Below are 13,356 nucleotides of genomic sequence, written 5' to 3'. Positions count from 1 at the left end.
GAGTAAGTAGCACAGCCTCTAAAAAAAAATCTTGTGGTAAGTAAAAGTTTTTGATATTGATTGATTTGCGTAAAGTTGGATTTGGTAGTTAACTAGGTATGGTATGATCGCTTGCTTATTGGGTTTGCTGTCAGTCTGTTGCTGGATGAATACATTTATTTGTAGGTAAAAAAGGTTTAGTGTACGGGTAGGTACCTACTATGAAGTATGTCTGCACTATCAAAATGTCAAATTTTACGTAAATTCCTAGATATATTATTTGTGTACTGCAGTTAAAATACACAGCCATCAAATAATAAATTAGAAAGCAAAGAAGTAAAAAAACCGGCCAAGTGCGAGTCGGACTCGCGCACGTAGGGTTCCGTACCATTATTTATAAAACAGACAAAAAAGTCACGTTTTTTGTATGGGAGACTTCCAAAATATTTATTTTAGTATTTGTTGTTACAGCGGCAACAAAAATACATCATCTGTGAAAATTTCAGGTCTCTGACTATCATGGTTCATGAGATACAGCCTGGTGACAGACGGACGGACGGATAGAGGAGCGAAAACGATAGGGTCCCGTTTTACCCTTTGGGTATGGAATCCTAAAAACTACCTTTGTAGGTACTTATATTCCAAGTGAATTGCGTGCACACCCAATAGCATTTGAATGCATTTGGCAAAAACCTGCCAATGGTTTTGTTGCATGGATTTCACAGGCCAGATTTCCTATTGGAATGATTACCCTATTGGTTTTAATCTTTTTGTAAAATTAAGACAACCGTTTGGTTATGAAACTAACTACTTATCAAAGGTAATCTTGATATGATTTTTCATTTTAAACCTCAGCTTCAATCTAAAAGCAGACAGAAATCAAGGTACCTACTTAAGTACATAAATAATTATTACATATAGGTATAAATAGTGACAAAAAATTATTATTACCTATATGCTTACATATACAGCAATTATTGTACCTAGATTTTTTAAAAGTTCTATCAAACATTATCTTAGTAAGTAGGAACCAGCGAAATTACCGATGTAACACTTGTTGCATAGAGTCTGTTTGTATTCAAGTGTCTAGGTACCAGTGGTAACCCATTATGTCAACCACGCTGTCTCATGTATCTCAAAGTCTTTGTTTTCAGAGTCATAAGTTCTTGTTAGTTGCACATTGGGGAATAAAACAGATTGCATTTGCATTGAATTGTCAATATATATATTTTTAATATTAATATTCATAAATTCAATATACATTATAATATCAAGTAAAATGAATTACTATAATTTATATAGGCAATATTTTAACACATGTTAATCTATATTTAAGTTTAACAATCTAGAGTTTACTTAATTTAACAATAATTCTGCAACGTTCGGCTGACACAAGGTCCGCATCACACTATCTTACCAAGTACAAACAGAGACAAATAGTATGGCAATAGGAATTCACATCGGCTAACTCTTACACCTAGAACTATTATTATATACTCATAAAAGGAGGAAAATACTTTTCAGCAATATTTATTGCACTAGTAACCAAATATATAGTACATCATGCCATTCTATGTAAAAAATTAAATTCTCATATAAAAATTTTAGTTTCAAGCCTTAAAATTATTATTTGGCACAACTAAAACTAATCTAAAGCTAAATGATGGGATATTTATATTTTACAGTTTTCCACATCAGGTCATTATCAACATAATTATTCTTTGGTTTATCTAGCCCACCGGTCACAATTTGGAAATAGCTTACAATAAAAATACATTAAAATATGAAATAGTTCAAACAGGATCGCTTAATCCAATTTTTATCATTATTTTAAAATAGGTACATAACATACTTTGATAAGTATTTATATATATTTTTCAAGTAAGTACCAATAGTTTTTAACCCCCGACGCAAAAACGACGGGGTGTTATAAGTTTGACGTGTCTGTGTGTGTGTGTGTGTGTGTGTGTGTGTGTGTGTGTGTGTGTGTGTGTGTATGTGGCATCGTAGCTCCCAAACGGATGATCCGATTGAAATGCGGTTTTTTTTTGTTTAAAAGGTATGTCAGTCGGGAGTGTTCTTAGCTATGTTTGGTGGAAATCGGTTCAGGTCTTCAAGGTCATCAGCTCGTTTGCTAGATGTGATAGGAATGTTACACGCTCAGTTTACTTGCAAGTATATGTGGGATCTGAAATTTGAAACACTAATGTCTTTTGGAACCACTGAGCTGGTCTGCTGTTAGGGCACGAAGGTAGGAGACGTAACCCTGAACTGCCTTTTAGTAAACCCATCGAGTTTGGGGTCGTTGAATTTGTCTTGACGAGTTCTCTTTAATTGACGAGAACCTGATACTGGAAATGGGATGTGGCGGATAAAACCCTGAAATGCCGGAATGAAACGGATAAACCGATTTATATTTTTGCTGAAAATCTAGAATGTCCAAAGGTTAATCTTTATTGTTTCTCAATCTGTGCAATTCTCCCAGAGCCAGTTTGTCATGAGGATTGTTAAACAGCTTCCTTTGGCCGAGATCGCATATAGCGACCCCATCTTAAGATAAAATAAATTAAATGAAAGATGGAAAAATTAAGGAGCTCCTTTAAAAAGCATGAAATAAAATTAAATTATAAATTTAAAAAAACCCCCGACCCAAAAAAAGTACGCAATAATTATGACAAAAGGTTAAAAACGCTAAACCCTATAAAAGCAAAAATAACTTTTAACACTACGTAAACTAAATTTTGACGTGTCGGGGGACCGCTTTTTACCTTCATAAATACTTACATAAATCAAATGATACCTACCTAATTACAACATTCGTTTAAAAAAAAAACACGTATCTAAAGTAATGAATTAGAGCGGTCCCCCGACACGACAAAATTTAGTTTACGTAGTGTTAAAAGTTATTTTTTGCTTTTTATAGGGTTTAGCGTTTTTAACCTTTTGTCATAATTATTGCGTACTTTTTTTGGGTCGGGGGTTTTTTTAAATTTATAATTTTACCTGAAACTGTGAAGGTACCGAATGTAATTCATGAAATACTGTCAGATTGAACACGGCACAGATACTAACGCTAATGTATGACAGTGTCTGGATTCTTATGATGCACACTACTTGAATAAAGTACATAAATATACTGCTTGTAATAATTTATGTTATTCGTTGCTTAGAAACCTTTAAATTAATTTTAACTATGTTCTTACATTTATAAAATATCGAAATAATCATTAGGTAGGTATCTCTTATAACGTATTTTTGTGCTTAGGAACTTGTTTCTAATATACTGCTGTTATATGCAAGATTGATTTGTTAGTGATATTTAGTTATCCAGTGAAGTGTTGCAATATGGAACGAGGAAATAATGCTCGCAACTATTTACCGTGTCAACTCATGAAGGTAAGTACATCACCTATAAACTTGATGGGGATGGCGCTGACGCTAAAATGTACAACTATTACTAAGCAATATATGCCACTGGAATTTAATTGTTTATTACTTAATAGGTAGGTTTCCATACAAATATCATTAATCCATTTGCGATTAATAAACAGATGTTTATTATTGTCATCATATTCATTGTTATATTGCAGCAAAAAATATTTAAAATCTATGTACCGTTACTGCATAGGTAATAAAGCGATCATATTTACACATAAATCCTTACTATATACATTGAATTATTTACAACTTAACAGACGATAATCTTTCGACTAATTTAAAGAGTTTTTTAAACACAGCAGAGATCCCATAGGAGTATTATGGAATGCTTAAAACTTAATTAAGATTCAATCTATCTAAACACTTAATACATATTAAAATACGAGAAGCTTAATGTTACTAAATTTTTAAAATGTTCCGATAACAGAGAATTAAACTTTTGATTGGTTGTTATTGGCAAAGGTAGTATATGTTCCTTCTTATGTTATGAAAATGTTTAGTTTTGTCCGCCGGTGTGACAACAATTTACCTAACATTCGGAAATATTGTCACTAAAAAAATACAGACAGTTACCATATTAAACTTTACAGCCGACTCGTTCTTCCGAAGATCTTATCAAAATTAGATGATACTAATATGTTGAAGAGGAAGTTTTTTTTTTTCGTACCCACAAAGCTCTGAAACTACTGAACCAATTTGAAATATTCTTTCACTGTTAAGAAGCTAGGCTTTCTCCAAGTAACACATTCTATATTTTGTTGCGGTAGGGAAATAAGTTCCCCCAAGATGCGGGTGAAACCGCGAGGAAACAGCTAGAAATGAATAAATAACTAGACGAAACTATTGAAGAATATTGTGCTCACAATAGGATCATTAACGGTCGCTGCAGCAAATGGCTTTATTTACGTAAACATTATTTTGATTCAATAGCTATACTTCGCAGGCATTACAATCGGAAAAATATTGACATGATAGTTTGCTTAGTTTTTAGCTAGCAAAAGTACCTAATAGTCTGAATTCACTGAATAAAAAGTTGTACAATTGTGATTTTAAAGTAAATAAAAAAGTAAAATTTTACCTAAAATTATGTACCTTGTGGTGTTATTACAAACGAGGCGAAAGAATAAAAAATATTTTGTAATAACATCATAGTGGTTTTGACCATAATAATGAAATAACATTTTTTACAATGGAGTATTATATTACAGGTACTGACCTTTGGTATTTAAATTATAAAAAACTACAATCAAAATCATTTAATATACCTACATGTACAGTAATATTTTTGGCATGTTGTATGGCACTTTAGTTTAGGTATTTATTTGGCATTATTTTACAAATAGGGAATCCAAATAATTTTCTACATTATAAAAATATCATGATGTTGAGCAATGAACTTAATTAAGTTTGAAAACGAAAATACCGGGCAATGAATACTTTATTACTGAGTATTATTATGCGGCTTGGAACGTGGCGTGTACAACACTCGATGAGGTAACATTTCACCTTGCACTTTTGCAAAAATTGGACAAAGCATATAGGTTGTTCAAAATTGATCTAAATAAGGCTTTGAGATTATTAGGGACGTAAAGAGCAAAAAAAAATTGTAAATATAATCCTAGCGGTCCTAGCCCTAGTGGAAAATATTTATCATTTGCATATTAATAAAATTCAAAGCATTTAACACGAAATTGTTCAGATTTTTGGTGTTTTTTGACAATTAACAAGTGCACTAGAATTTTTTAAATGATTTAACGAAATGAATACGAATGTTGTTCAACAACCGCTGCAATATCCAGGCTAGTCCCTGTAGGGCTTGCATATCGCGAACCTGTGGTTCATGTGCTGACTGTAGGAGCCCGAGTGAGAGAACTTCTTGAAGCACTTGCAGCACTGGAAGGGCTTCTCACCGGTGTGCAGGCGCTTGTGCTCCGTCAGGTGGTGTTTGTGTTTGAAAGCTTTCGGGCATTCTACACATTTGTACGGGCGCTGGCCTGTAAAATAAATGACCATGAATAAGTAGCTGTCCTTATTTTTTTTGGAGGAATTAATTATGAAAAATGTTTTCTTTGTACTAACCTGAATGTTCGTACTTGTGTCTCGCGAGAGAGCTTTGTTTGACGAAGGTCTTATCACATTGATCACAAACGAATTGGCCTTCGCCTTCCTTAATATCAGCCCCCTGTTTGAGTTTGCTCTTTTTAAGTACAGTCGCTTCGTCTTCGGTCTCGTTCGGTGCTTGCATTTCATCCCAAGGCGCACGGTCGTATGATGGACTGGAACCTTGTCGGTTGATGTCAGAAGTCAGGTGCATGTTCAGAATTGGAGATCGAGCGTTAGCCATGTCATTGTACTGAAGCAGTTTATCCATGGGTACCAAAGGATTAACATGTATTTTTTGTGGTAATAACCGTTTATGCCCATTAATAGGTTCTCCAGGGGATGGAGACAACCGAAAATCGGTGAAAGAAGATGATGAGCAATTGGAATGTGGATAAGTATTTAGATAGTTGGTACGATGAGGAGTCGTACTTCGTGATGATTTCTGGCTTAAATTGACCGCTTCTTCTGAATCAGAATGTGTTACAGAGATGCTACATGGTGGTGATGGCGATGGACTTGACGTAACAGATGGATTAGATTTTTTTGTAGATAGATCTAGTGGTTGATCGGATGTGGTCATGGTTTGCGTCATTCGTCGTTCTCTTGCTCTGTTGTTTTGAAACCATACTTGCACGACTCTGTTGTCTAGACCGATCTGTTGAGCTATCCTTTTAAACTCTTCTCGGTTTGGTCTAGGGTTCAGTGCGTAGTGTTCTTTTAACACTATCTGTTGCTCCTCACTTAATGCTGTACGAACCCTAATTTTTCTGTCATTGTCATGAATTGATATTTTATCGTCTCGGTCATCTCTATTAAAGTCTTCGTCTTCACTTGCGCTTATTCCATGTTGTATGGAGGCATGTATTTCGGCTTCTAACCTATTGAGAGCTACCGTTTCAGCTACTTGAGCTGCCAATCCTTCATGTTTCCTAAACATATTTCCACAAAGCACTTTCTCGTGATCTAATAAGTCACTCTTACTAGTGAAAGTTAAGTTACATTTAGAACATCTGTGTGTGTCTTCTGGTTCCTCTTTCACTGTGACGTGTGGAGCGGACGGTGATTCTATGCTAGGGCATACATTGCCTGAGACAGGCGAGAGCTTTTCCAAATTTGCTTGAAAGAAATGTTTCGTTACGGATGCGCTAACAGATTGTAATATTGAATTAAAACCTGGATTTTCAGTATTATGCTCGTTTTTATTTAAAGGGACGGACTCGAAATCGCTAGATGCAGGCCTCGCTTCGGTATCTCGTTCTTCCTGCTCTTTTTTTATCAATACAGACTCTTCATCCTCAATGTCCATCACGAGTTCAGCGCTTCCTTCTGATCTTTTATCATCGTCTTCCGTAACTTCCTCGATCAGATCTTCAGGATCTGCTGGTTGAGGGGTAATAGGCGTCGGACTGTTAAGATTTTCTATTTTTCTTGTCTGATACTGAGATGAAGCTAGCTGCTCTAAAAATTGGCTGAGTGTGGCTGGTATACTGTATGGAGCTATCCCGCCAGCGGGACTCATTGGCATGCCAGGAGGCATATAGAAGGGAATTCCAGGTTGCCCTAGGGTCGGACGATGGAAATTCTCTTGTGATGACATCGATGCAAAAAAAGCAGCAGGCATGGGAAGGAAAGAATTTCCATTCGTTGATATATTATTATTTAATTGAGAGGCAACCATGGCATTAGTCCGCTTACGAGATGGACTTCTTTCAGGGTTGAGTGCAGGATTATTGGGTTTAATTCGTCCCATTTTAAGATTCATGACAAGACACTTTTTGGAAGTCATGTGACTAGAGTATGAGCCTGAATGAGAAAACTTTTTACCACAGTTGGCACATTCAAACGGTTTTTCTCCGCTGTGTATCCGCAAGTGTTCTTTCAAATGGTGTTTGAATTTGAAAGCCTTATCGCAATCATTGCATTTAAATTTGCGGAGTAACGCGCTTTCGTCGTGGCTTATCATGTGCCGCTGCAATCGGTATACGTTTGCGAAGCTCTTGTGGCAGATCTTGCATGACTGTCAACAAAAACAAAACAAATCATTAGTTTTTGTATAGTTTTTTCTTTTACCTAATCTTAGTGCCTTGTTTATTTTCTGGTATAATTGAATCTGAACAAAATTCTTACATAAAATACATTATCAGAGTCTGATATATTGTGTAAAAACTCTAGCTAAACAATATACAAGTAGAACGTTTCATTCTTATGTAATACAATGGGCACTGACATATTTGACTGTATCCACCTGTGTGTTGGGCGCGTGCAGCGTCTCGTGGCGCTCGAGCTGCTCGCGCGTGGGGTAGGCGCCGCGGCACTGGCTGCAGGAGAAGGGCCCGCCCGGACCCAGCGGGGACCCGCCTCGCTCCTCCTCTTCCTCAGATGGCTTGCCTTCCGACCCGCCACCGGCCAGGGGACGGACTATGGGTAAATTTTAATTTTATGATTAGTAAAGTTAACTATGTGTTTGATCTCGTACCAAATAAAAGAAAAGAATGCACGTTAAATATCATATTGTTAAACTTGCGCAACACAAACATATGTGCACTCATAGGCAACAATATGTCTTATAAACTTCAAATATAAGTCTGAAGGAATAAAAGTGTATACTGAATTTGTTCAATAAACGAATCAGTTTATGTTTACAAGTTTAATTTGCATGAGGTACATAGCACAAAATAGGAAAAATACTTTCATAACGTCGTCAATTATTGTCCTCAGTTACGAATGTTATACTTATGTTATCATAAATCAGTTGAAAATAAAACAATCATTCGTGATAGTGGCGATTAAAATTATCGCTTGCACCTTTACAGCCGATGTTCGCTTTATAAAAACAAATATGGCAACAACAATTCAATTTGGAGGCGGTTATTTCAGTAATATGGCCGGTATTCCCGCGTAATATCGTTTTTAAAAGCTACGCCGGCGAGTGCGTCGTAAATCAAATATAATAAAGAGCAAAACAACGGGTGGACGTATTAATTAGTACGGCGCGCGTTGGCCGCGTGTCCTTTACATACGCTGTAGTCCGCTATTGGAACACCGGTATTGAATTTTAGAAAATATGGCCATTGAACACCTAGCTGGGTAAGTACCTGTTTAAACTTTATTTTCTCATAAATTGGTTAGAATCGTTGGTACGTAGTCGATGACAATTTATAGGATACCTATCCAAGAATAGGACAAAGAAAATTAAACGAGTCTTACCAATATGTAGGTAATCTTTGTAGTTAGAAATTGCAACATTTTTATAAGTACTACTATCGCATGAAAGATGGCGCTAGTAGGTACCTGGTCTGACCTGGTTCGGAGATGATTGATGAGGTAGGTACTGTAGAGATGTAGTACTGAGGTAGATTAGAAGTAGGTCTTATTAATTGTAATTGATACTGGCCGGACAATGATATAAATAGAAATAGAATAAGTTTTGATATGAAAGGTGTCACTTCACCCCCAGTCAGTCAATAAACGCTAAGTTAAAGTTTTTTCCAATCTTTTAATTGAAATTACCTGAAGATCCCCGGTCCCTAGCGCGCCACGCGCTACAGTACCTATGAATTTGGTAAGGCCGTTTAAATTAAAACATGAAGTACTTATAACTGAATTGCGTTTTTATTATGCTATATATATGTATTATTACATAGGTAAGTAGAGGTAACTCCGAATCTGGGTAACTGCTATTTAATTACACAAGCCCGCTGACTGTCTACCACCTTTTCAAATTTTCGAGTATTTATATAGTCAAGATAACAGTTCACATTTTTTTTTTCAAAGAAATTATAGTAATTTTATATATTAAAAACAACTTTAAAAAAATAATTAATCAAATCATCAATCAATTAAAACCTTATTATCAATTCTATTAAAAAATATTGAAAGTATGTATGTGTTAGGAATTCTCAGTTTCGCTATTCGCCACTAGATGGCGTTAAGCGGCGAGATCATACGTGGCCACGAAGCTTTTCCTATGTAGAGTTATTAATTATTATTATATTATTATTATATGAACAAAGAATCCAGTAACTTACTGAAATAGCCTTTTTAACTACATATATGTTTTGTACAACCAAAACTACTACTTCCTAAAGGTGCCTATGAGACGAATTTTTCTTTAATTTTTCAAAAGGTTTCTAAAGGCTACTTCAAACCAGAAAGTATTTAATTATCTATTTTCAGTAAGTAAGGGTTGTCTTCAAGTTCAAACTCCTACGTAAGCAAGTAATGTTAATGAGTTTAGTATACATTTGATGCCTATCGCAGACTAGGTGGAACGGACGTACACCTACACAACGCGCGACATTATCGGCAGTACAGTAATCTGTGCGCACGGGCAGAGTGCGTCCGTTAACCGCTGATAAAAAACCTACATACATTCACACACACTGGCTCACTGCGCTTCCTATTGCTGCTATAACAAATAACAATTATCGCACACACGCACGCGCACGCCGTGTAGTCCAGAGATAAGAGTTTGATTGTTGATCGCACACAAACGCGCGACTGGTGATTGGTCGCACCTGTGCCGGCGGGCGGCGGGGCGCGGCGGGGAGCGCCAAGTGTTTGCTTTACTCGAAGAAAAAACTCCGCCTGTCCGACTGCAGACACCATGTTGTAACCTCTCGCTCGGAATTGTAATTGCGCGCTGAGAGAATTATTATTGAACTGTTTAGACGCGAGCTATTTGTTCAGCTATTATATCGCATTGTAGTTGCGCCGTCTACAATACATCTTATTGGCACAGGTACACATATATTAACTAACGTCGTCAAAATATTTTCTGATTGCTACAATAATTGGTCTGGTGTTAGGTACGTAGTGACTAAAGTAGTATATAGACTTTCCCCGAATTTTCGCCCTAAATTAACTTCTTGCGGTCTCGTGTAAAAATTACTCATCCTATGATTAATACTACTATGCTTCTCAAATTCAAACAATTTCTTTAGCATATCTATGTGGAGTTCAACCTTTGCTCAGTAGTAGTTCAGCCGTCTTATCGTAAAAAAAGAAGAATATTAGGAATATAATAATTTCCCAGGCTAGGTGTATTAGGTACATAAGTTAACTTTCACACGATGCTAGGTGCAACTCATCGGATCGTATGTATATAATGTATAATTCAGTAGTACCTAAATTAAATTATAATTAGCCACTTCACCAGCGGCCCTTGGAAACTTATTTCCGTACTCAGGAACAGTGTAGCATGCCGACAGTGAAATAATTTTTCTAATCAGTCCAGTTATAGTTTCGGAGCCTTTAAGGTTCAAACAAACAAAACCTCTTTATTATATTAGTATAGATAGGTAATATATGATAGCCGGTGGCTCAAGAATATTTACGAATCACAATAGTTAGCCAAGTGAAGTGGACATACCTATAATAATCAGTTGTTTCGGTCCGACACAAACGTAGCAGTGTAACTATTTAGTAATATGTGAAGTCCAATAATAATTACGCACAATTATTGAAATCAAATAGTTTCTTAGGTAAATTGTTTTTCTTGTAGCAATTGTATTTTAAGTTTCTAAAAATCATCTGCAGACTATTAATCCATCGATATGAGAATGGATTTGTTTTTAACACGCTTACCTATAATATGAAATAAAAGAATAGGTTATCTATTACGTTTGAGACGATAATACATAACTTAAGGGTGTTCAAATGAGAGTTTATCGTATTTTCCGAAAACTGAAGAACTCGTTATGACAAGATGGTCACCCATCCATGAACTTACCACGCTAGGCCGCGCGGCTGTGACTTAACCAAACAGGCATACTATCGCGCATTATTCTAACTTTTTAGAAAACGAACACTTGGCAGAAAGTATAAGTATGTACGAAAACTCTGCAACGACACGTCGATTTCATAACTAGGAGTAGCGACGATTCAGAATGGAGAAACGAAATGCCGAAACTTCAAAAATTACAGCAGGCTGAATCACAACCATGAGTCATACAGTCCCAGGTGCTACCACGGTCTCAAGTGTTTGACAACTGATTAAGAAATCGACAGGAGATTTATTATCTAAAATGTTAATTTAGTCTCCGACAAAAACGTAATTAGTATTACACGACAAGGCAGAGCTACTGATGTATAACTTCTTAGTTTGCATAGGCCAACGCACTTCGTATTTATCTATGTCATATGAATAGGTACGTACATCAGGTATTAGATGTCCAAAGCTTTAAACCTGGTTGTGTTTACTACGAAGTTACCTACTCACCCATTCTTTAGTTATTTCATTTTTACGTATTAATTACATTTTTTGTTGTTTACCGATCATTAGGTGCATATTTTGAATATTAACAAATATCTACATTTCAGTTTTCTGATCATGATTTCTACTTTGCAGCGTTGTATTAACCGCAGGTATCTACAATACAAATGTTGTTCAGAGCAAGTCCTTTCCGAGTTTGATAGAGTTCGATTTGATTACTACGTACCTACGTACGCAAAAACTTCAATATGAACTTATATATTCACGCGCATTCCAAGAAGTCGCTTCTATTCAATATATCTCTTTATAGGTAGTATGTCGTCCGAATGCATCAAACGGCCGTATTATCCACTGCAGACAGGCGGCACTCAAAGAGAAAGAATAAAATGAAAAGAAAGACAGAAAAAGCAAATTAATTAAAACAACATAATCATTTACGATTTAAGACGGTGAAAGAGAGCGGGGTTCCCCTCGACAAACGAAACTTTCTTTCAAGTCTGTGTGTACCTGTTCCCGATTTTCAAGTGGATGAATTATATCCCGAGGGAGAGAAGGGGAGATTACCAAACACGAAGGTTATTTCTAATGAAGACGTGCTCGAGGTTTATTTTGAATGTTTTATAGGTGATACAAATTCACCTGCATTCCGATCAGAAATATGGGTTGCTTTAAGAGTTTCCACGGAACTTGTTAATAAATGAATTTAAGGGACCTGTTAAGTGGCTATAAAGTCAATTTTCGGGTCACACGGGGACTTAATGTAAAATAATATTTTCTGAGATCAAAGTGATAAAGAAAATGAAAAAATACATAATAAAGGCGAAAATATATAAAAAATGCAAATAAAAACAAAAAGAAAGGAAGCTTACTTAAGGCCGCTAGCCGCCTGGCCGAGGTGGTAGACGTTGGGACTTGCTTACTCCTCATGTCTGCAAGCCAACCGGCCGCCAAGCATTCGTACCAACCGCCAACTCCCATTAACGAGCTCTGCACTTTCATCGAGCAACACCTCTGTTCTCACACACTGACCGCGATCACGGGCTATCTAATATCGCGGTAAGCACTTCGCGGCGGAGTCGAAATCGCATCTATGTCGTACTACACCGAGATCACAGCCTCCGCTGACGTCAGCGGTAAAAGTCCTAGTTCTGATATCGAAAGGGCACGTGTACTGCGGGCCGTCGGCGGCGCGCTACTCACATCGGCAGGCGCCCCACACGTTGGCCAGGCTCCACAGGCGGTACGAGTAGCTGTCACCATAGCACCCGAACATGCTCTCATCGGTTCTCGCGACCATGGCCCGCGCGCGCGGACTGACGTGCTCGTGGCGGCGCGGCGCGCGGCGGAATGAAGCCGGCCCGCCTCTCGCCCCGCCCTGCGCGCCCGCGCCCTCCGCACCTCGCGCCGCGCGTCCCGCTCACCTCCCGCGACCTCCCCCCACCTATACTTAATTAGTAGAGCCGACTGCCGACTGCGACTGCTGGCTGAGCCGTGTCTCACCACGACTATAATAATGATACACCGTCGATAATATAACACCTTCGTATTATAATGACCCTTGTCGATTTCAAGCCGCTTGGGACTGCGACTCTACCTTTGCGTTGTTTATTTACAAGTTGTAC

At 37.2% G+C, this 13,356-nt stretch overlaps 1 protein-coding gene across 3 annotated transcripts; it reads right to left on the bottom strand.

The window, feature by feature from the left end:
- Positions 1-3,937: 3,937 nt before the first annotated feature.
- LOC110381034 (zinc finger protein 1) lies at positions 3,938-13,116 on the bottom strand. 3 transcript variants are annotated; one of them, XM_021341232.3, is made up of 4 exons: positions 12,935-13,116; positions 7,748-7,938; positions 5,497-7,537; positions 3,938-5,411 (listed from the first exon to the last, which is right to left on the bottom strand). In XM_021341232.3, the coding sequence occupies exons 1-4, from the start codon at positions 13,029-13,031 to the stop codon at positions 5,218-5,220; spliced, it is 2,523 nt and encodes an 840-aa protein (XP_021196907.3). In that variant the 5' UTR covers positions 13,032-13,116; the 3' UTR covers positions 3,938-5,217. The 3 variants fall into 3 exon arrangements, with proteins under 3 accessions (XP_021196907.3, XP_021196890.3, XP_021196898.3); XM_021341215.3 differs by lacking the exon at positions 12,935-13,116 and adding an exon at positions 12,604-12,881; XM_021341223.3 differs by lacking the exon at positions 12,935-13,116 and adding an exon at positions 12,604-12,881 and having other exon boundaries at positions 7,766-7,938.
- Positions 13,117-13,356: the final 240 nt, after the last annotated feature.

This window comes from Helicoverpa armigera, chromosome 12 (genome assembly GCF_030705265.1).
Source record: "Helicoverpa armigera isolate CAAS_96S chromosome 12, ASM3070526v1, whole genome shotgun sequence".
NCBI classification, from domain to species: Eukaryota; Metazoa; Arthropoda; class Insecta; order Lepidoptera; family Noctuidae; genus Helicoverpa; species Helicoverpa armigera.
Note: the sequence above shows the minus strand (reverse complement) of the source record. Positions and strands in the feature narration are given on the sequence as shown.

Coding starts and splice junctions, on each gene's coding strand:
- LOC110381034 (XM_021341215.3), bottom strand. CDS start 12,733: ATGAAAGTGCAGAGCTCGTTAATGGGAGTTGGCGGTTGGTACGAATGC. Junction 7,538..7,747: donor AGGTGGATACAGTCAAATAT/GTCAGTGCCCAT, acceptor TTTTGTTGACAG/TCATGCAAGATCTGCCACAA. Junction 5,412..5,496: donor ACACAAGTACGAACATTCAG/GTTAGTACAAAG, acceptor TTTATTTTACAG/GCCAGCGCCCGTACAAATGT.